This window comes from Lissotriton helveticus, chromosome 6, assembly GCF_964261635.1.
Source record: "Lissotriton helveticus chromosome 6, aLisHel1.1, whole genome shotgun sequence".
Lineage (NCBI taxonomy): Eukaryota > Metazoa > Chordata > Amphibia > Caudata > Salamandridae > Lissotriton > Lissotriton helveticus.
Genome location: NC_136067.1, coordinates 1,960,409,517 through 1,960,430,607, shown reverse-complemented (window position 1 = coordinate 1,960,430,607; position 21,091 = coordinate 1,960,409,517). Strand labels below are relative to the sequence as shown.

At 41.3% G+C, this 21,091-nt stretch overlaps 1 protein-coding gene across 1 annotated transcript in view; it reads right to left on the bottom strand.

Moving 5' to 3' along the window:
- Positions 1 to 1,821: 1,821 nt before the first annotated feature.
- LOC144761985 (fucolectin-like) overlaps positions 1,822 to 21,091 on the bottom strand; it is a 58,380-nt gene continuing 39,110 nt past the window's right edge. Inside the window, exon 4 of the mRNA XM_078647150.1 lies at positions 1,822 to 2,284. Within this exon, the coding sequence (XP_078503276.1) occupies positions 2,113 to 2,284 (172 nt within the window). The 3' untranslated portion in view covers positions 1,822 to 2,112. The remainder of the gene's footprint in view (positions 2,285 to 21,091) is intronic.

Below are 21,091 nucleotides of genomic sequence, written 5' to 3'. Positions count from 1 at the left end.
GGGAGGTTGAGTGAGAGAAAGAGAGGGGGAGAGAGCGAGAGAGAGGGATAGAGAAATAGAGAAAGAGGGATAGAGAGAAAAGGAGATATGGAGGGAGCAAGAGAGGGAGAGAGAGAAAGGGGGAGAGAAAGAGAAAGAGTAGGAGGGAGGGAGAAGGAGGGGAAAAGAGAGGGGCGCGAGAAAGATACAGAGAGAGCGGGAGAGAGAGATGGATAGAGAAAGAGAGAGGGAGAGAGGGATACAGAGAGAGAGGGGAGAGTGAGAGAGAAAGGGGAGGGACGGAAGAAGAGAGGGAGAGTGGAGGGAGGAGAGAGGGAGAGAAAAGGAGAGAGCGAGAGGAGAGAGTGAAGGAGATAGAGAGAGAGAGAAGGAGAGAGAGAGAGAGAGAGAAGGAGAGAGAGAAGGAGAGAGAGAGAAGGAGAGAGAGAAGGAGAGAGCGAGAGAGAGAAGGAAAGAGAGAGAGAAGGCCCCTGTCGGAAAACCGGCCTCTACCCCATCGAGCCTACCGGGAGATTGCTCGGTGCCCGAAAGCACCAGTCCGGCCCTGGTATTGCACCATATCTGAAGGTTGCATCAAGCTTCATTGGTGAGGTAATGTTGGATTTCAGATCTGAATGAGTGCGTTGGTGAGGCTCAACTGCATTTCAGATGGGAGACATCACTTAGATGAGGTTCTTGTGTGTTTCAGAAGGGTAACCTCACCTTGGTGGGGTCCTGATGCGTTTGAGATGGCTAGTTTCTGTTACGTTTCAGATGTAAGACATTGCCTTGGTGAATCCCTGCTATGTTTCTGATTGGCAACAGCACTTTGATAGGGTCCTGCTGTGTTTCTGATGGAAGAGATCACCTTCATGAGGTCCTGCTTTGTTTGAGATGGAAATGTCACCTGGAGACATCATTTTGATGAGCCCCTGCTGTGTTTTCGATGGAGACATTACCTTAGTCAGGCCTTCTATCTTTTAGATCACATAAAGTACACTTGAAGTTAATTGAGATGCCAGAAATGTGTATTTGTTTTGGTTACTCATGATGAGCCACTCATATTATGATATATTTTACAAAAAGAGATCTATTGCTTTGCTGAATAAGTCTCCTCCTCTAGCAAGAATGAGGGCTTTTGATGAGAGTAATGGCCTCATATATTAAAGGTTTTAGCATTTGCAAACCCTGTGATTTTGTAAATCAGAGAATTTGAGAATGCTAAAGCACTTCCTTAAATCTACTAAACCTATTTAACGATTCAGAAAATGTTTTCTGAAATGTTAAGTGGGCTTAGGCAACTATTACAACTATAATTGGAAGGGGCATGCTAAAGGCGTTCCTTCCAAATACAGTTTCCTATGGTATTTTGCCACCACCTCAAAGGAAGCAGTAACCCATTCCCTTGAGAGACACCTTTCCCTTTGTGAATGTTAACAAAACAATTTGTTGAAGCAGGCAGTGACCCAGTTTGTTAAACGTTGTATATATTATTTTAAACACAGCTGGTTTTTCTTTTGAGAAGACAGGCTGTGATGAAATAAAAAATATTGCTTTATTTAAAAGCAATCACAGACATGGTGGTCTTCTGACCCCAGCCAATCATAGTGATTCCCAATTTACAATCTACTTCATTAATAATAATGAGGTAGGTCGAACTGCGACTCACTATGAATCTGTATTTTCTAAAGTGACCTCCTAGTACAGGTCGGTTCACAAAATATAAATGCATTCAATAAAAGTGGATATGCAAATTTCGACCACTGCTACCAAATGTATTTTATCACATGAGGCCTTAAGTGAGGAACGTAATAGGAATCTCATTACCAAAATCTTCTAAAATGTAAATACATAAGGAAGAACTTTTAATGGCTGCACATGTGACATAATGAGAAAAAAGAAGTAGGTTTTCGCATATATATTACATGCCTTTCAGCTAAATTATACAAACATTAAGATGCTTTGAGAATAATCAATGAAGAGAACAGCCATCTGTAAAAAATTAAAACTAAAATCATGATTGTTAGATATTAATCAGTAAATATCAATTATACATTTTAGGGTAAAGCTTTAATTGTTTTAATATATTCCACAAAGGCTATCAGATTTGTATGTGTACTTTTATCATGTTCTTCAACAGACGCAGGTGGATGCTTGGTCTTCAGGGTATCCAAAGACCTCCACTTCACAGGGTGTCAGATAGTCCTCTCTGCCTCTTATGATGATACTGACATAGCGACCAACCATTCCATCGCACTGAAATGTCTGCGTTGCTCCAGAAGCGATCGATGAAATGGTCGCACATCTGAAATGAGAAGCACACAGCAGAAATGCCAATATGTTTGATCATATATAAAGATTTTGTAATAATTGATTAATGGGTGTAAAAAAGAGCTTCAAAGCACATAGACTAGTGGAAAACCTGTTCAATTGCTATCTTTTGTAAAGTGATACTAGTAAAAAGACAATTTAGAATTTCAGTTAGATGAACTGGACAGTATGGATTATTCCACATGTATGTATAGGTGACTAAAGAGAGGAGTGCAAAAGTATCTAGTACAGTTATGGCTGAAACACCTGACCCTGGGAGAGCAGAAGACATAGCATATTTGATCCTCCACCCGGCCCATTTTCCATAATACCTCTGTAACCCATTAAAATTAATGTATTCCCCCACCCCCAAAAAAAACTATTTTCTTAAAGGCTGAAGACCTGATTCAAAAATCCATTTGTGCATCTAAATGCATTTTCTTTTATTTTTGTACTCACAAAATGTCAATTGATTTAGGTGGGTGAAGGTTTGGGGGCAAAGTAGGCAAGAATACCTTTTAAAAGTAGGTGGACACAAGAAACTTGTGACTTTGTGGGTATTTGAAGATGTCTGCAAGGCTCACTTGCACCTTGGATATAGACTGAAATTTCAACTGCATGGTAAATCACATCTGCGTTGAGGGTCGGAATGAGGAGGCGATGCGCTCAATATTTGTGATGTCAGGCATGGCTGGCCGTGGAGAATGGCACACGTGATCTAGCGGGCTCACATCACCAACTCCAATCTGCAGACCAAAGAATCATGCCCATGCGTCGGGCCCCCACTGGTGAATATACCCCGGAACCTGCCCTTGAGGGCACATGGAGGCCCCAGAGCCACAGGGGGCGGGGCTCTTCCTTTGAATTCAACCTGCATCAGCCATTTCCTCCCACCTGTTGTGCCCCCTGACCTCCAGTGAAGGGGCCCCACATCTGGACCGCCCATGGCGGAGATGTGTCTGCCTAAGGGTCCAGGTTTCACTGACTGTGCCGCCAAGCACAGGCGGGTCAGCTCCACCTTACTTGTTGCTTCAGCCGGGATACACAGCGAACACCAATCAGCATCCACCATGACAAGGGACAAAGCCTCCAAGCACCGCCATAAAGAAGTCACCCTCGATAAGTATACCCGCCTTTGGCAGCTGCTGCATCCACATCTCCATCTAATGCACAGTACTGCCCCAGCTTGCCAATGCTATCCCTACGGATAGAGTGAAAATCCTGGCAGCTATCGAAGGATCTAAGGAGGCACCTGAGGCAAAGGTTGGACACCGGTGGGTACCAGTGTCATGCTACTGCACCTGGATCTCCGGCAGGCTGTTGACAGGATCTGCCTGGCTGAAGTCAGGCCCTATGGGGTATAATCAAGCCCAGCCCTTTCGTATCCTTGTGGAAGAATTGGTTGGCCTTTACTCCTCGCGGAAACTGCAGATAGGTTTCCTCCCCCGGGCTTTCCCTGGGAGGAGTCATCGTTAGCTATTCCACTTGAGAGAAATTGTAAATAACCAAACGGCCTAGGTGCAAACGCTTGAAAGCGGCTGTAGAACTGCCCCTAATTGACTGGTGTGTGCACTTATCTCATTCGCCTCAGGCGCCTTTGGCTAGCACCAATCTTCATACGGCTGAACATTTGATCTTGTATAGCTGCTGCAGCCAAATGTTTAAAGGGGGACTCTTGTCAATTATCTGCAAGAATTCTTAATCTATAAAGTCTGCTCTAACAATGTTTCTTGTGTGAATATTCCAGTTTTATACAGTGCAAACACAACCCAAAGGTATCAGAGCGCTTTACATGAGCACCTATTGCCTTACAAAACAGATACATTCATTTTTTAGGCACGGGTAGATTAAGTTATTTGTCCAGAGTCACAGGGCTTTTTTTGCCTCCCGTCAGAAGCGTTCCCCACCTTCAAAGTCGGCCCCTTTAGCCGTTAAGCCACATTGAAAGTGGTTGTAAAAAAGTACTTGCACTTTAACTGTTTTTAATGTGGGAGTTGACACTCTGCTTCTTTAGGATGTAATTTCACTGAGAAATAACTGCTGAATCCTGTGGCTAAATAGTATTCACACTGTAGTTATTTTTATTTAACCGCATGCGTGCGGTGCATTTTTCCGCTGTGCGCTGACTTTTTCAAAAAGCCGCGGTTCATGACGAGCTCAGCTCGTCATGAGCGTACGAGAGGTGTACCTCATGACGAGCTTAGCTCGTCATCAGCATCGAAGGGGTTAAGAGTTTTATATAGCGCGAACTAGACCCGAGGCATTGGGTATCAGAGCGCTTTACATGGGCACCAGTTTTGTTACAGATTAACACATTCATTTTTGTTAGGCACAGGGAGATTACATGATTTGCCCAGAATCACAGGATGTGTAGCATCGTTGCCGAGACTCGAACCCGATTCCCCAGGTCCTAGGTCAACCGCTCTAGCCGTAAGGCTAAATCTCTCCCCTAATTTCTAATATGGGGTGTCTGCGCCTTGTCTTCTTTCAGGTGCTATTTAACAGTTTCGAAATACTGGGCTCCCTTTTTGCTACCTCTTTGATGGCACTTCTATTCAGATCGGTTATTCACGTCTAACGAATGACAGGGTGTAATTGAGCATTCTTAGCCTGCCTTATTTTCAGCACTTTCTAGTACACCTTAATGATATGGGGTTCTCGGGCGTTCAAAGGATTCTCACTTTAATTGTTCAAACAGCAGTTTCTAGTAGAACTTAATGAGAAGGGATTACTGGGTTTGAAAAGCATTTGCACTTAATTGGTCATACAGCAGTTTTTAGTAGACCTTGATAGGAGAGGGTTCCTGGGTGATTAAACTTTTACACTTTAATTGCTAATTTGTGAGTTCCCTACAGCTCTCTTTTCTAGCAGGGGCGGCCTTAGGCATGTGCAAGCTGTGAACCTGCACAGGGCCACCAAACCCCAGGGTCCACCACGCCAATATATATCCTTCATATAACAATTCTCTGAGGATGGATACATATTTGCGTGGGGGCCCCTCGCAGGGATTTGGCGGCCTCCGGCTCTGTTCCATTTCCAAACACCCTGACCCCCCCCTCATTACTGGCCTCCGTGCTCCGCCCCGACCGGACCCCACCTTCCGGGGCCCCCTACCTACGCTCCCTGCCCAGGGCAACCATGAGCCTATAGCCGCCCCTGTTTCTAGCTACAACTTGATGCAGCTCCAAAGGTCTACGAAACTGTGACTGTTTTTAAATTGATATTAGTTGATTACATTGAACAAACTTTGATAAAATGAGCTTTCTCAGTTTCTATAGCCCTCGGATTTTGAATTGTTACTGATATGTCTTTTATACCTCAACAGCTGACAGAGGACCTTGATGAGAGAGGGTCCCTTGGTGTTGATAGTATTTGCACTTTAACTGCCCCTGTGGTGGAAGACCTGCATCTTTAGCATCTAGTCACAATTAAATTGAAGTCTGAAAGGTTGTAAACCTTCTGTCCTTTTCTTTGATGTTCTTGCTTTTTTAGGTCGAGCCTGGCACAGCATGCGCTGCTCTGCGAGTCATGCAGTATTTGAGCATTGATTTGTAGCTCCGCTCACTCTACGTCCATATTTTTCATTGGCTTGTATCATTATCCTTAGTAAATACTGGCTTCTAATACGTTAATAGGCTTGTTAGTCCCCAGGGCCGGACTGGCTACCGGTCAGTTGTGTGTGCTGCAGAGCTGGGGGCTAATTTCTCTGTGGTGGGGGCTTATTTCGTTGATGGGGACCTGCGTGTGCTCTGAAATAAAAAAAGCAAAACGAAATTCGCTTTGCACACGCAGGCCCACATCAACGAAATCAGTCCCCAGCTCGGCAGCACACACAACTGCCCGGTAGCCAGTCCGGCCCTGTTAGTCCCTCCTTAGTACCGCCTTGTCTTCATTTGTAAACTCGCATGAGGACTGGCCTTTTTACTTCTGTTGTTACACTGTATGGTATGTCTTATTTAGTCAAAAACACTATATTCTTTAATAGTTTCCCCTACTGCAGGTACCACATGCTTTCCTGCACAGTGCGCACTTTCACTTTCTAAGCAGCCCGGAACAATGGAGGCCGCTTTTTTTAAAGTGAAATAGATCTCGCATTTACAAGTGTTTGAGCTATTGGCATTGTAAATGACAATGTCTTTTTATTATTTGTTAATTATCATAACATATAAAGAAAAGGCATTGCCATTTACAATGTCAATAGCTTCAACTCTTGCAAATGCGATACTTATTGCATTGCAAATGCTTTTTTTTTTGCTACTTGGCTTACAGTGAACTATATAGAGATTTGGTCCATGTTAGCATTTTTCAGTATTTATATTAATGTCTTTTTTAATGTACTTGCAGTGTTTTAAGTTGATAATTTGCAATGATTTTGCTTAATCGTGCAAAAAATAAAGAACCTTGTCATTTTACTTATTGAAATCTATGCTATTTCTCTAAATTGATTTGGGATTTTTTCTTGTGGTGTGTTTTCACTTATTACTGGTTGAGTGCTGCATAAATATTTAAAATAGTGCCCCTAATTTAAGTCTGACTGCGTTGGGCCATGCTACCAGATGGTTAAGCACAGGTTTATTTCGTGACTTTCGTAGTGCTTAAAAGGGAATGCCTTGAAACTCCTCCTCAACTACACTGTACCACCAGTCAACCTGCTAAATCCTGGTCTTAAAAATGCAGAAAAAGTTGAGGAAAAGCTAGCAAAACTGGAGCACACTACATTCTTTGAAAAGGTCATGGGAACCACCCACTTGAGTTCCTCTAATTAAAATAGCAGGCAGTATTAAGCAACCTGTTCATGGTGAGGATATGTGTTAAGACGAGCCTCCTGAAAATCATTACCAAAAGATAGAGCAACACCAGTATGTCATAATGGTTCTTCATTATTGAGTTAAACTTCCCGACTATACGCTGAGGCTCTGTACATGTTTCATACATATGTGGGTTAACGGCACTATAAAGATCTACATTTCCAACAATTATATCATAGTATATGTGACATCAATTTAGCGAAACCATAACTTGCCTGAACAGTGCTACAATCAATAAGAGACAGGAGCTAGAACCCCACACCCACCCCCTCACACAGGCACCCACTACACACAGCACCATATTTCTAAGCCAATGGATGACACATTGGTCGCAGGTAGACACTTGGTGGATCAGGATCTGAAAGACCAGAAAATATATGTGAGGCTGGACTGCTTAATTTGCACAATACAATGCCACAGTGGAGCTGGAACAATTTTCAGAGTAGTGGTGCAGCCATCAATGTAATATCACTTAGGTCATACAAATTTCGAAAATTCCAAGTGTTTCACCAAAAGCAAGTATAGCAAATGACCCACAGGCATTCAGCAGTAGACTGGTAAAGGTGTGGTATGTAGCCAGGGGTGTACTTTAGAGTACACTGTTGCAAATATATACTACAATATGGTGTGGTAGCATCCTATAATTCACATACAGTACACTCCCCATTGAACTGACTGCAAAATTTGAACTGACATGCAGTTTTATTGCTAAAACTATATGGTGCATAATTGATAATGTATGGAAATTGAGTTCCTGAAATTATTCATCATTTGAACATCACCAAGTAAAGGGTCTTGTTTTTTATTGATTCCAATAAAATCTTTGTCTCCATCACAAAATAGCGTCATTTGTACCTTGCTAACTGATGATTTAATTTGAAATATTTGCACAGTTCATGTATAGACATTTATATTTTTGTGTTAGAAACCAACAAACATCCTACAGCATTTGTTTTTACATTCCCTGTATCCCTGCAAGATTGTCAGGTAGTTATCTTTCCAAAATCCGCTACCTCTGCATTCAGAGAAAGAAAAGTAAACACCAATTTCCATGTTAAAAGAATAGGCAGCAATTTGTCTGAAGACATACCCTGACATTTGAGTCCTATATTTGAACACAAAGCAAATGTGTCAAGATAAAAACAAAAATTAAAGGCTTGATTATTGCTCATTTACCTTCTGATTTTGGGGTGGAACAGCACCTATTGTATGCCATGCCTTGTATACAACCAAAACAGAGTGGAGAATGCAGTGTGCAATGTTGAAAGATAAAGCCTTCAAACATTTACTTATTGAAACTGTAGAAAACATCTTCAACCTGAATGAAGGATCTGACAAACAGACAACAGTTGAGGCCCAGAGAGCAATAATGCACAAGCTACAAAAACTGGAAGATTCTATGCTAAGATTAGAACATATAGCGGCAGCTCAAGCAATGTCAATGGAGTACTTAAGCAAGCTAGGACGAAGCATGCATGAGTCTGAGAGAAGTTAAGATGCCTAGACTTATCTGACTAAAACACATTCTGATAATTACAAGGCCAGTAGGGTGCTAGCAGAATTGATTAAGGCTTCTAAGTTTCTGTTTAAAACTGATCCATTTTATTTGCACAAAATGTCTTATATTTACACAAAATACATATTATTCAAAATGCTATGCTTTAAAGTCATTGTTACATAACATATGCCAATGAATTGTGCAATTTGAAGTGCATTGTTTGTTCAATGTATGTGGTAGATCCCTGGACTACTCGGGAGGTCCTTGACTGCTTAGAAAATAAAATTATATTAACATATTGATACAGTGTATATCAATAAAGAGGCAAAATTGAAAATGTGAAAATGTTCTGTAAATGTGTAGTAATTTAAAATTGGGGACTACAAATCAAGCTAGTATTCTCAGACTTATTCAGGAGAGCAGTGCAAGTGTATCAAACAATATAGTATGGATGATGGGTGGCCTCAATTGAATTTGAAAAAGCTTTAACATTCCTGTTAAAATCAAAACGATGACATTTTTATATTTGTTTGTGAAATAAATAAAATAGTTTACAATTAGTGTATTTGTTTGATGCATGCATGTTTCTGTAATTTTGTGTATGGCTTTGCGGTTCAAATCATCAAAATTGCTTAGGCCGAGGTACCCAGATTCCAATATTGACTCATTGAGGATACCCAGATTCCAATAATGTCTCATTGAAGTTCCACGGATTACAGTGAAGCTAAAGTAGGGGTCCACAGAAGACCAAAAGATTAAGAACTCTGCTACATGATTAATTACATTATTTGGGTTTGTTGTTCATAATTCCTTTTATTTTGTCCATCTTTTTACCCTTACTTGAGCAACGTTAGGAACGCACTTCCTTTAATTTTATATTTAAATTTGTTGAAGATGAGTGAAGCACACAAATTATATACTAATTATATACTATTTTACATTGTTGTGCTGGTTTTGGTAACCTTTAAAGATGTTTGTTATCCAGGAGCAAGAAATAACTTTTCTATGTCGTTCCACTTTTACTAAGAATACATTAACATTTCTAGTTTTTCAATCTCTTAAACTGGACTTCAGGCAGTTCCCTCACTCTGTCAGGTCCTTGTAGCAGTGTGGTTTGCTTTTTGTTTTTATTGTACGGAAGAGAAGTATAATGGTGCTTGTAAATGCAATTTAAAGTAGGCAAAGGCATAACTGTGGTTTACCTATTCTTTTTAGGAATTCTTGCTTAAAATGTCCTCCTATTTACTGCTTGATCTATTCGCTTAGACACTGTATATGTGAGATTACAAATAATACTCATGTTTTGTAACATTTAGAGAGCTTTCTTCCTGTGAACTTTGTTGTATTTTTCTGTTTCGCGCAAACATCTCTTATTGTTGTTGCCATGCTTCACTGTAGTTCATGGTAAGTGCCTGTATAAAAGTAACCTGTTTTTGTTCATAAAAATATTAGTCATTTGATGTGCATTTTATTCTCTGCTCCATATGTTTACATTACGTGAACTGTAACTTATTTGACTGTAGTAGGAGGTAATATTAACATCGTTAATATTAATGCAAATTTTGTTTCAGGTACTTGAATGTAAATGCTTGCAGACATTCTTTGGGTTATATTTATAATAGTGATTAAGGTAACAATGTAAATAATACTAAGTATTACTTATTTAAACACATCCCTGCTTCAAGTGCAAAGTAATTCTATAAGCATGTCTCATGTAAATGTTTTTTCCTTTAGCAAGCAGTTACTTTGAGTTTGGTGTGATTTGGGACAGAAAAGGCATATGGCTTTTTAGAGAGGCACTTTTCTGTAGCCTTTGACAGATGGTATATTGTTCAAACATTACATGCAGTGTACATATACACCATTCCTTTGTCTGCCCTCAGTTTCTGACTCATTCCACGCTCCATACGTGATCTTGAGCAAGTGGTGTATATAGCCAAGTGCATACACACTTTATTGCAGACATGGTTGTACCATTGATATTAATAATGATTACTCCCTCTAAATAAACGTAGTCAACTTTCTGTAGATGCATTATTATTGTTTAAATGTTTAAGAGTGTGCATAAACGCCAAATGTCTCCTAACATTATGAAGCTCTACCTGCTACACAGGGTTGTTTCCATATCAAGCAGTTGTCCAGGGTCTCAGTCTCATTCCGTTGTGCAGAGCTGATCTTGGACAGTCTCAGCAGATGGTCAGTTTGAGGTGCACTTTTTTGTAGGTCATGGTAGTAACGTGGATATTATTAACCCTTTCAGTGCTAGGCTTTTTCCCCCCTGTGCTAAGCCTTTTTAGGGTATTTGGGATAGTTTGCGCTTAGGCCACTTTAACTTTTTGTCCACATATGGTATCCACGCCAAATTTGCGCCCTTTTCTTCCAACATCATAAGGATTTTAAAGAAACCCAGGGTTTGTGGATTTCCCTGAAGAGGACCCAGAAATAAGTCAAAATAGAGAAAAAGATTTTGGGGGGGAACGGGGAAAAGGTGCTGCAGAAGAAAGAGTCTGGTTTTCCCCCTGCAAATGGCATAAACAAAGACTTTGTGGTGATAAAATCATCATCTCCCCAGATTTCAGGGACAAACAGACATTTATCAGAAAACCAAATTTCTTTACACATTTTTGACATTTTACTAGAACATAGCCTATTTGTGCTACTTTTTGTGCTTTTAACCTCCTTCCAGTTAGTGGTAGAAATGGGTGTGAAAGCAATAATGAATCCTGGAAAGCTATACATTTCTGAAAAGTAGACAACATTCTGAATTGATCAAGGGGTCATCTGCATTGATCCTTCAAGGTTTATTCATAGAAACTAACAGTTGAAAACAAGAAAAATTTAAAATGAGTTGAAAAAAAATTCAATTTGTGTCAACATTTTCACCTGTAACAACTTCTAACAATGACAGATGTTTGAAAGCAATATACTGTTAAATACGCTGGACCCTTCTGGTTATTGAGTTATATAGGACTTGTAGGTTCACTAAGAACCACCCAAGGAACCCTGAGCCAATAACTGAGCAGCGTGTTGCAGTGGTTTTTCTTTGTGTAGCGGGTATAAAGCAAATAATGTGGTAAAATATAAAGAGTGAAAAACGGTATCAAAGACACCTATGTATTTCCGAAATGGAAAGAAAATATAGAGTCTAGAAACAGTAGCTATTTGCCGATCTCCGAAATTGTGGATGCCCATACTAGCTTGTAAATTGTAGGACATTTTTTAAAGTGACTTCTTTTTTACACATTGTCCTACATTAGTAAGGCAGAATTGCATAGAAAGTCAATTTGTAATAACAGTTGCTCTACAATTCTGAGTTTCTCTAATAAAAATAAAAATGGTACCTAACTTGTGTGGGTAGGCCTAGTGCCCACAACAGGAAACAGCCCAAAACACAACGTGGACACACCACATGTTTACAGTGAAAACTGACCCTTTTTTGCAAAGTGCCTAGCTGTAGATTTTGAACCCTGGCTCTGCCGGCACCCAAGGAAACCTAGCAAACCTTTACATTTTTAAAACACTAGGCACCCAAGGGAATCCAGGATGGGGTGACTTGTGTGGCTCTCACCAGGTTCTGTTACCCAGAGTCCCTTGTAAACCTCAAACTTTGTCAAAAACACATTTTCCTCACATTTATGTGATGGAAAGTTCTGGAATCAGCATGGATCCACAACATTTGTTGCCCCTTCCACTATGAATACGCTCCTCGGTGTCACCCCCTGTCCACCACCGCCCAGCCGCAGACAGTAGCCAGAGTCAATAGACAGCCGCAGAGAGACAGCAGGTGGATTAGGCGAGTTGGGGGGGGGCACCCAAGGAAACCTAGCAAACCTTTACATTTTTAAAACACTAGACACCCAAGGGAATCCAGGATGGGGTGACTTGTGTGGCTCTCACCAGGTTCTGTTACCCAGAATCCCTTGTAAACCTCAAACTTTGTCAAAAACACACATTTTCCTCACATTTCTGTGATGGAAAGTTCTGGAATCTGCATGGATCCACAACATTTGCTGCCCCTTCCACTATGAATACGCTCCTCGGTGTCACCCCTGTCCACCACCGCCCAGCCGCAGACAGTAGCCAGAGTCAATAGACAGCCGCAGAGAGACAGCAGTTGGATTAGGCGAGTTGGGGGGGGGGGGAGTGAAACAAAGCCTGTACAAAGACTTGTAACAAACTACTGTAACAACTCGATCTACCTCATTAGCTACATCAACTTCAACTAACACTTCCTCACTACCGCAAAGATGCTGCAAAGCATCACTAAGCAACACAATGTACTCATGTAGTCTCACCGAAGGCCCTGTAGTCCATGCATAACCAGGCACAACCAAGTCGACACCTCGACAATCAACAACCAACAGCTGTTGGAGACTCCCAGCTCCTGAACCTTGAGTTAACAGAAAGGAGAGCACTTCCTGCGCGCTGTGCGGTCGAGCAATGACTACACCCAGAGACCACTGCTTCAACATGATCTACCTTGCTAGAGACTTCTGCAAACTACCTCACCGCAACCTTGACAACAGACAATGGAAGATGTAGGAGGCCAAGCGGCACAACCGGCACACTTGTTGCTATGCACGGAATCCAAGACAACCATCATATCCTTTTTACTTATATTGACACAAGGGCAGTGTATGATGGTGGGAACTAACATCCAACAACTCCCAGTGAGACGGGACGGTGACCCTGCCGTCGCCCGTTCATCATGCAATGTTTCTGTGTAGGGGGGCGGGAGGGAAGGGGGTGAGGAGGGTCACTAAACTCTTTGCTTTCTTTTTTTGCTGCCTTCCTTTCTATTTTCACCTCTTTGCTCTCACATGTCTTGACGAGAAGGTTCAACCAGACCCTCTTAACTGGTAGAACAGAGAGACTTAACACTGTTACTTTCACAGGGCAGGCGCCCGTCCTACACCATGTGGCCGGGTCTTGCGGGAGGGGACGAGAGCTGGGGACGCAGATTAGGTTTACCAGACATGACTCACCCCACCAACAATCTTAACCTGGCTTCTGATCTAAAGATAGTATCCCTCAATGTCAAGGGGCTCAACCACCTCATTAAACACAAGAAGATACTAGACTACCTTGCTAAAACTAAAGGAGATGTGGTCCTACTACAAGAAATCACACTGTCCCTGGGTGATGTCAGGCTAGTGAAAGGTTACTGGATCTCGGAGGTGACTTGCTCACCGGCGGAAGAGAAGAAGCGTGGGGTAACCACACTGATATCCGAAAACTCCAACCTAACCCTAGAATCACAGTGCCATGATGAAGTAGGTAGACTCTTGATAACACACCTGAGAATGAGGGAGGAGCTTATCCATGTAGCTAACATATACGGCCCAAACACAGACAACCCTACCTTCTGGGAAGGGGTATCGCACAAGCTCGATAGCCTCCCACAGAACAACCTCACGTTGGTGGCGGGGGACTTTAATATGCCTCTGGACCACATGTTGGATAGATATTCACCCTGCCAATACCAGCCCACAAGTGCACACATCACACTAAAGCACATCTTCTCCAAATTCAACCTCAAGGATCCGTGGCGGCTCCAGCACCCGGACACTAGGGACTTCAATTTCTACTCTAACCTGCACAATTCGTATAGTAGGATAGACTACATATTAAACACACACACCTAATAAAACATTCTGACCTAGCGCCTAGGCTAGTGTCAGACCCTTCATGCATCAGCCTAAAGCTGAGCGGATGCCACAACGAAGACATCCCCCGGAGGTGGCGGTTTAACAGCGACGTCTTAGCTATCCCCAAAAACAAAAAAAAGATTGAGGAGGCCATAAGGGAATACCTTAGACACAATGGTTCACGGGGACAAGCCCCACTACCTTATGGGATGCACTCAAGGCTACCATCAGATGCACAATAATCAAAATTGGAGGATGCGGGCTTATCTCTATATTCGTACGCTGACGACACTCAAATTATTTTCTCTTTGTCTTCCTCTAAGGAAGCTTCCATATCTTCCCTTCAGTTAGGACTACATCGGGTGTTGGAGTGGATGTGTTCCAATTTGTTGAAATTAAACGGAGATAAGACTGAAGTTGTTATTTTGGGCAAACACGAGCATCTCTGGGGTCCAACCCGTTACCCAAGTTCGGAATCTTGGGTTTATCATTGATAACAACCTTTCAATGCGGCAACAGGTGGCCAGCGTTGCCGCCACCTGCTTTACCATCTTAAGGTGGTTGCGGAAGATCATCTGGATGCTCCCTGACTCCACTAAAAGAACAGTAGTCCAGGCATTTGTCACCTCTCGCCTGGAATACGGTAACATTCTCTACCTGGGTGGAAGTCAGGAGGTATTGAAAAAGCTCCAGGCGGTCCAGAATTCCGCCGCCCGCCTCTTATGCCACGTCCCAAGGAAAATCTCCATCTCTCCCTTCCTTCGGGTCCTGCTCTGGCTCCGCATTGACAACCACATTAAATTCAAGACCCTATGGTATGTCTTTAAAATCAAACAAGGGACTGCTCCTGTCTACCTTCAGGAACTTATACATCCATATGTCCCTGTTCTGCCTTTACGTGAGTCCACTCAAGGTGACTATGTAATACCTAGCTTTAAATTAACCAGAATGGGCGGCCGCTCGTTCTCATGTCTCGGTCCTAGACTTTGGAATTCCCTCTCTAGTTCTATGAAACGCGAATCTTTCTACCTTAAGTGTCACTGAGATCTTAAGACCTGGCTGTTCTCTCAGTGATTGGCTCTCTGTTTACTTAGTCTGCAGTAATGGATATGTCTGCGCTAGGAAACCCTGTCAAGGGTAGCTGCGCGCATTATAACTTAAATTAATAATAATAATAACATTAAATCCAAAATAAACAAAAACACAAACTTACAGCTGACCCAGCTCGAGCAGGACATCAAAAGCCGAGAGGACTGTATCTCGGTTCACACAGTGCCTGTTAGCTTTATGTGCATATTACACATAATTTAACTGAACCATCTGTGGCTATTTAGATAATTATGTGTTTCTTCATGCATTCTTGCCACATTCGTTTTCGTATCTTCTCTCTGCAGGAAGTAATGAAACACCTTTGAGTTCCGCTTTTAATAATATGCCCTTATCAGGGAAAAACGTTTGACAGCATAGCGATATTGGAAAGATAATTGTCTGCTTTCAGATACCTTAAAGCCTATTGGCCGTGAGCAGTGAAAATGGCTGTATAGTTTATTTTTTCGATTTATTTTTTTGATTTATGTTATTTTGTTTATAATACCGTTATCTGTGAAACCAGCAATTAGAATTGTATTTAGTCCCTTCATCTGCATCATAACGTAACTAAGTAAGTGTCATCTTGTTACATGGTTGAATGTTTTCATTCCAGTATAAAATTAGTTAAATATTATTCCCATTTAAGTACTTATCATTTCGAGTCACAATTGGGATACATATCAACATGTATCTTGTTTCCATTAACTAGGATCGCTACATACCTCTTTTAGCGCAGAAAGAATAGAAAGTGACATCCAGTTATCTACAGACATTACTAATCCTTTTTGCCTGTCCAGGCGATGCATGTCCATTGGACAATCAGGTATGAATATAAAATAGATTTACATATTTGTGATTAAAGATAGAAGGCTATAAAATCTTTTCGGCCCACTCACAATTGTTTTAATTTACATTTTTCCACATCTTTAGTATACCCTTATTGAAACCACATCTGGATATCTTTCAGTATTTTGCGACATAAACTGATGTTCCATTGTCATTTGTTTTGAGGTAACAATCAGTTAGAAATCTTTATTCACCACTAAAAGAGTATGTTCCATTTACTAATTATCACGTATATGTGGGTTTTTGTTTCTACTTTGCAGATTATCTTCGAAATATCGTATTGTTCTTATTCGACTGTGCATCATCACAGGTCTACTATCTAAACTAAGAGTAAGTACCTCTACTGACATCACAAATTTAGAATGACATACTTTAGGGTTTCCTTTGCTGTGTATTTCTTGAATCACTGGTAGTTATTCTGCTCTTTTATCCTTCTTTTATCCTTCTTTGGTGGTGAGTATATACGATCTCTAACATTTCAATTCCAACTTACTAAACTGGTGATGCATTGATGTAACCATGACTCTGAAGCCATCTCTCTTATCCTCATTTCTGTATTGCTACCTATGTAATCTCCTTAACTATTCAATGCAAATGTCTTGTTTGTACTATTTTTATATTCATGAAAGAACCTCTTTATTCAAAAAGACAAATTTAGTTTCACAGATTCGTTAATTGCTTTCACTGTGGCCGTCTTCCTAACGAAGGCACTTGGTAGTACCGAAACGCGCGTAGAATTCCACCAGTCAATTCAATTTGTGCCACTTTTTGGATAGTACATTGCAAATTCTGTGCTGATTTATTAATTCATGATAATGTATCATCATTCTAACAATGTTTTAGTCTGTTTTCAGTATGGTTGTGAGTTTGTATGATGGATATGAAAGTGAATGAATGATTTAAAATACATTTTCTTTCATGGTTTGAAAATTTACTAAATGCTAACTTTTTGTATTTTTGATAAATTGATTGTTTCCTTTGGTTCTTTCTGACAATTATTACATATGCAGGAGTATCTATTGGTCTGCATTTTGGTTGCCTTAAAGCTGTACAGTTACTGATAAAACCATTATCCAGGTACTTCTTCAAATAGACTTTCAAATGAAGATTCTCTTTCTCAGTCAACGGTTAGATTCGACTACATGGCAGGTTTGCTCTTGGTTTGAGTTCGATCTTGTAGTCGTAGGGCCTATGAGGTGGAGGTTTCTCCACTTCAACTTCATTAAACACATCGGCGTAGTCCTCAAACTCTCTTGAAACTTCGTTAGTTTGTATTACACATACTGATACTCCGTTCTTGCAAAGCTGGGCGACTGCACTTCGTCCTTGATGTGCTTCTTTTTCTGTAAAGCAATGTTCCTTGCAATATTCTGAATTCTTCTTAATTGTTCTAGCACTACACTTTATTGATGGGTTGTTTTCCAGTTAACCAGGGAATTCCTAATATGAGTTGAAACTGCGGGGCATCAATTTAATTAAATTGCAAGATTTCCAGATGACCTTCCGCGGTTATCATCTGTACTGGTTCTGTGTAACTGACTATGGGTCCCGAAATCAGATTGGTACCATCAACAGCTCTGCCAGCCTCACTTTTCTCTTTTCTTATGGCATTCAATCCAATATGAGTTGCACATTTTAAGGAACACAAGTTTCCCTTTGCCCCAGAGTCTACCATCACCGAAATTTCCTTCAAGACAACATTACGGAATTTAAGGTCATTTTCAGAACTAAATGGGGTGATGATACCTGTCAAGTATTTGCCACTAGATGGTTTGTCTGAGTTGTTTCCTCTTTTGCACTCACCAGCCCAACTCCACTTACTGGTGGTGCTGCAAGTTTTCATTCACCTGCATCTTTGTTTATTTCGGGCATGCTTTCACAAAGTATCCACTGCCTCCACAATATAGGCACAACTTGTTCTGTTGCCATTTCTCTTTCTCCTCCTTGGATAATGGACCTCTGATGGTGCCTACTTGTATCGGTTCCACATCTGATGAACTCTCTGGAGCTCTTGCTACTTCTGACTTCATGCTATCAAGTCGAGGTGCGCATAGTCGAAATCCTCTTTTCTTCTCTCCTCTCCTTTCATTCCGTCGGAAATCGATCTCTAAAATCAAGTCTACCAATGCTAAAATTTCCGTTGGTCGATTAGGGATAATGCATCTTTTACTCTGTCCTTTAAACCTCGATAGAAGACTGCTGCCCACTTATTCTCCGTCATTCAGTTTCCACTACTAACTTGTTGAATTGGACCAGATAAGTGACTAGTTCCCGATTTCCCTAATTAGTAGTCTGTTGCCGGTGACTCCTTTCTTTGGTCAAACATTTGAAGGAATTCCTTCTTAAATTCTTCAAAGTCATATAAAAAGTGATAATCCTTTGTCACTAATGGCATGGACCAAGACTCCGCATCTCCACTGAGGTATGACAAGATGAATTCATCTTGAGACTGAGAGTTGGGGAAAATCGTTGAGCGGCACATAACATGTAGGGATCATTGTGTCAAGAAAATTTGGGCCTTTTGAGGGTCTCCAATGAAACGTTCAGGAGGCGCTAAAGGTATCACTGGAGATAGTGAGTGGATGATTTGGGTTGGGGTAAAGGACATAGAACTAGCATTGGGTCTCTGGCTCTCTAGAGTTGGAATTTTTGGTCTAGTTCCTGAAACGATTTCCCCTATTCTATTAGCGAACTCTGATGTTTCTCTTCTGAAACGTATTATTTCTAATCTCAAGCTTTTATTCTCTTCTCTTACTGCTTCTAAATCTTTTTGAATGTTTTCCAATATGTCTCCTAAATCTTTTAAATCGAATCCCTTCGCCATTCTGCTTGGGTGCAAAGAACCACTTGGGCACTTCACTCTGTCAGGGTTATGAACGTCTATATTGTTAGCCAACTTGCACAGGAGCAGAACGACGTCTAATTCCCAATGCCCCTTCCGTAACACCCCTGTTAGGTTATCAAATCTCACACACGGTTATGTGCCTAGGGGGGAAAGGGGATGGGGATAAGAAGAGACAGCCAATAGGTAGTACTCTGCTAGCTGGTTTCTTCTATCTTCTGTTATCTTCTTTTGTCCAATCTTCCTTGTTTTAAGCTAAAAATATGTCACCAATTCTTACTTATAACATTCTATTTCTATTTATTACCGCATATTCACCTTCTGTTTTACCAATTCGTACTAATACTACTATTGACTAGTACCTCTCTCCTGTGGCATTTTTGTTTGCGCTAGTTGTTTAAGCTTATTGTTTCTATTCATGCATGGATAATGAATTAAATAAACATAACCTTGTTTTCTCTTATAGGAAATATCTGCTGTCGCATAAGTGAAGACTACTCAGCTCTTTTCCATGGACAAGTTCTGGAAGGACCCAGGTAACTGTAATGTTAATTTATTTTACTTCTTTTCTTGACACTTTTGTCTCTCACAGTAGTCACTCTGTTTTCGCAAACTCTTTCTATTATTTAATAGCTTCTATTAACTGCACTTGCGTCTTCGTCTTCGTTAGTTAATAGAGATAGAGTTGACGGAATTTCATTTATTCGCTATTTCCTCTTCTTTTAATTATCTCACTAGAATTTAGTCTGACCTCGAGCACGCGTGTCAGAAAAGATATCCTTACTTTTGTGGTAAAGTAAATTTTGCCATGTTCTGTGTCCCTACGCCTCATCCATCATATGTTATGTGTGCATGACCAATATGCATATGTTATTCCCCATGTCCGATTGATGACGCAATCACAGTTGTGTCCACCTCTAGTATGCCAGTTTCCAGTCCTCGTGAATACTACGAATATCAGGCCTATGTAAAGTTATATTGCCACGTTTCTCAGTGTGCACGTTATTTCATTATAAAGTCCCCGTTTCTAGGCCTCAACAGGGCCCGGACCACAGATTCAGCTCCTGTCTCCTGAAAGCCTCGCTGAGGAGCGATACAGCCCCCACCTGTATCCTCGACCTTTCACTTACTTCCTGCCTCGCAGTGCCCGGTGCAGCTTGGCTCTGCCTCTGAGTCTGCCAAGAGTATGTTATGAATCCAGCTATCAGTTCAGTCCTTCTTCTCTGCATTCCTAAGCTACTGAACTGCATCAATAGTTTCCGTCATTGTCTAGCCTATTCGGCTCCACGTTAGAGAAATACTGTATTAATGGTCATTTAATATTCTTCATCACGCACTACGTGTAGAATAATGCATGGTCCAGTCTTAGAATCAAGTTAGCTTTTCCCCTCATGACTTCTAGTTTATATCAACATGTTCCCTAAACATCAGATACCAGATAGGGTTCAGGCACATGTCGCTCCGACCCTCCAGACTCAAGTCTCTGCTCCTAGCACAGAGTTCGTAGCCCCCAGCTTCTCCTAGTAACACGTCATTGCCAGTTTACGCGCACCATTAGGTTAGAGGTCCCGGCTCCTTAGGTAGCCCCCTCCAATGATTCCGCCCATCCATGACATATTCTGTTACGTTTGCATCACATGTCCATGTATACTCCCAGTTACACCTACTTTTACTGTTATCTCTCGCGACTGCTACGCGTCACGCCTTCTGCTCCACCCACTGTTACGCCTACTGCAATGTAATGCTATGTGTTTGCGCTATGTATATAAGTTGATGTATTGTTATTAAAAGTTAGCGCGCTCATCCCAGACCCGGCCCCAGCAGCTGCTGGGTCATCCTATGCAGGTTGTCCCGATCCTGTCCTTATGCTGTAATAAACCTGCAGATACTCCTACTACCTCGAATCTTGACTCTTATTTTATTGAGCTATCTGTTATTCATTCATACATTCAAAAATAGATCCGGTATTATTTATTTATATACCACATAATGGCGCCCGAATAGGGACTTGCCCTTTCCCCACGCGTCGGTGAAGCCACGCCGACCCCCTGACCCTCTGCAGCCGTGACGG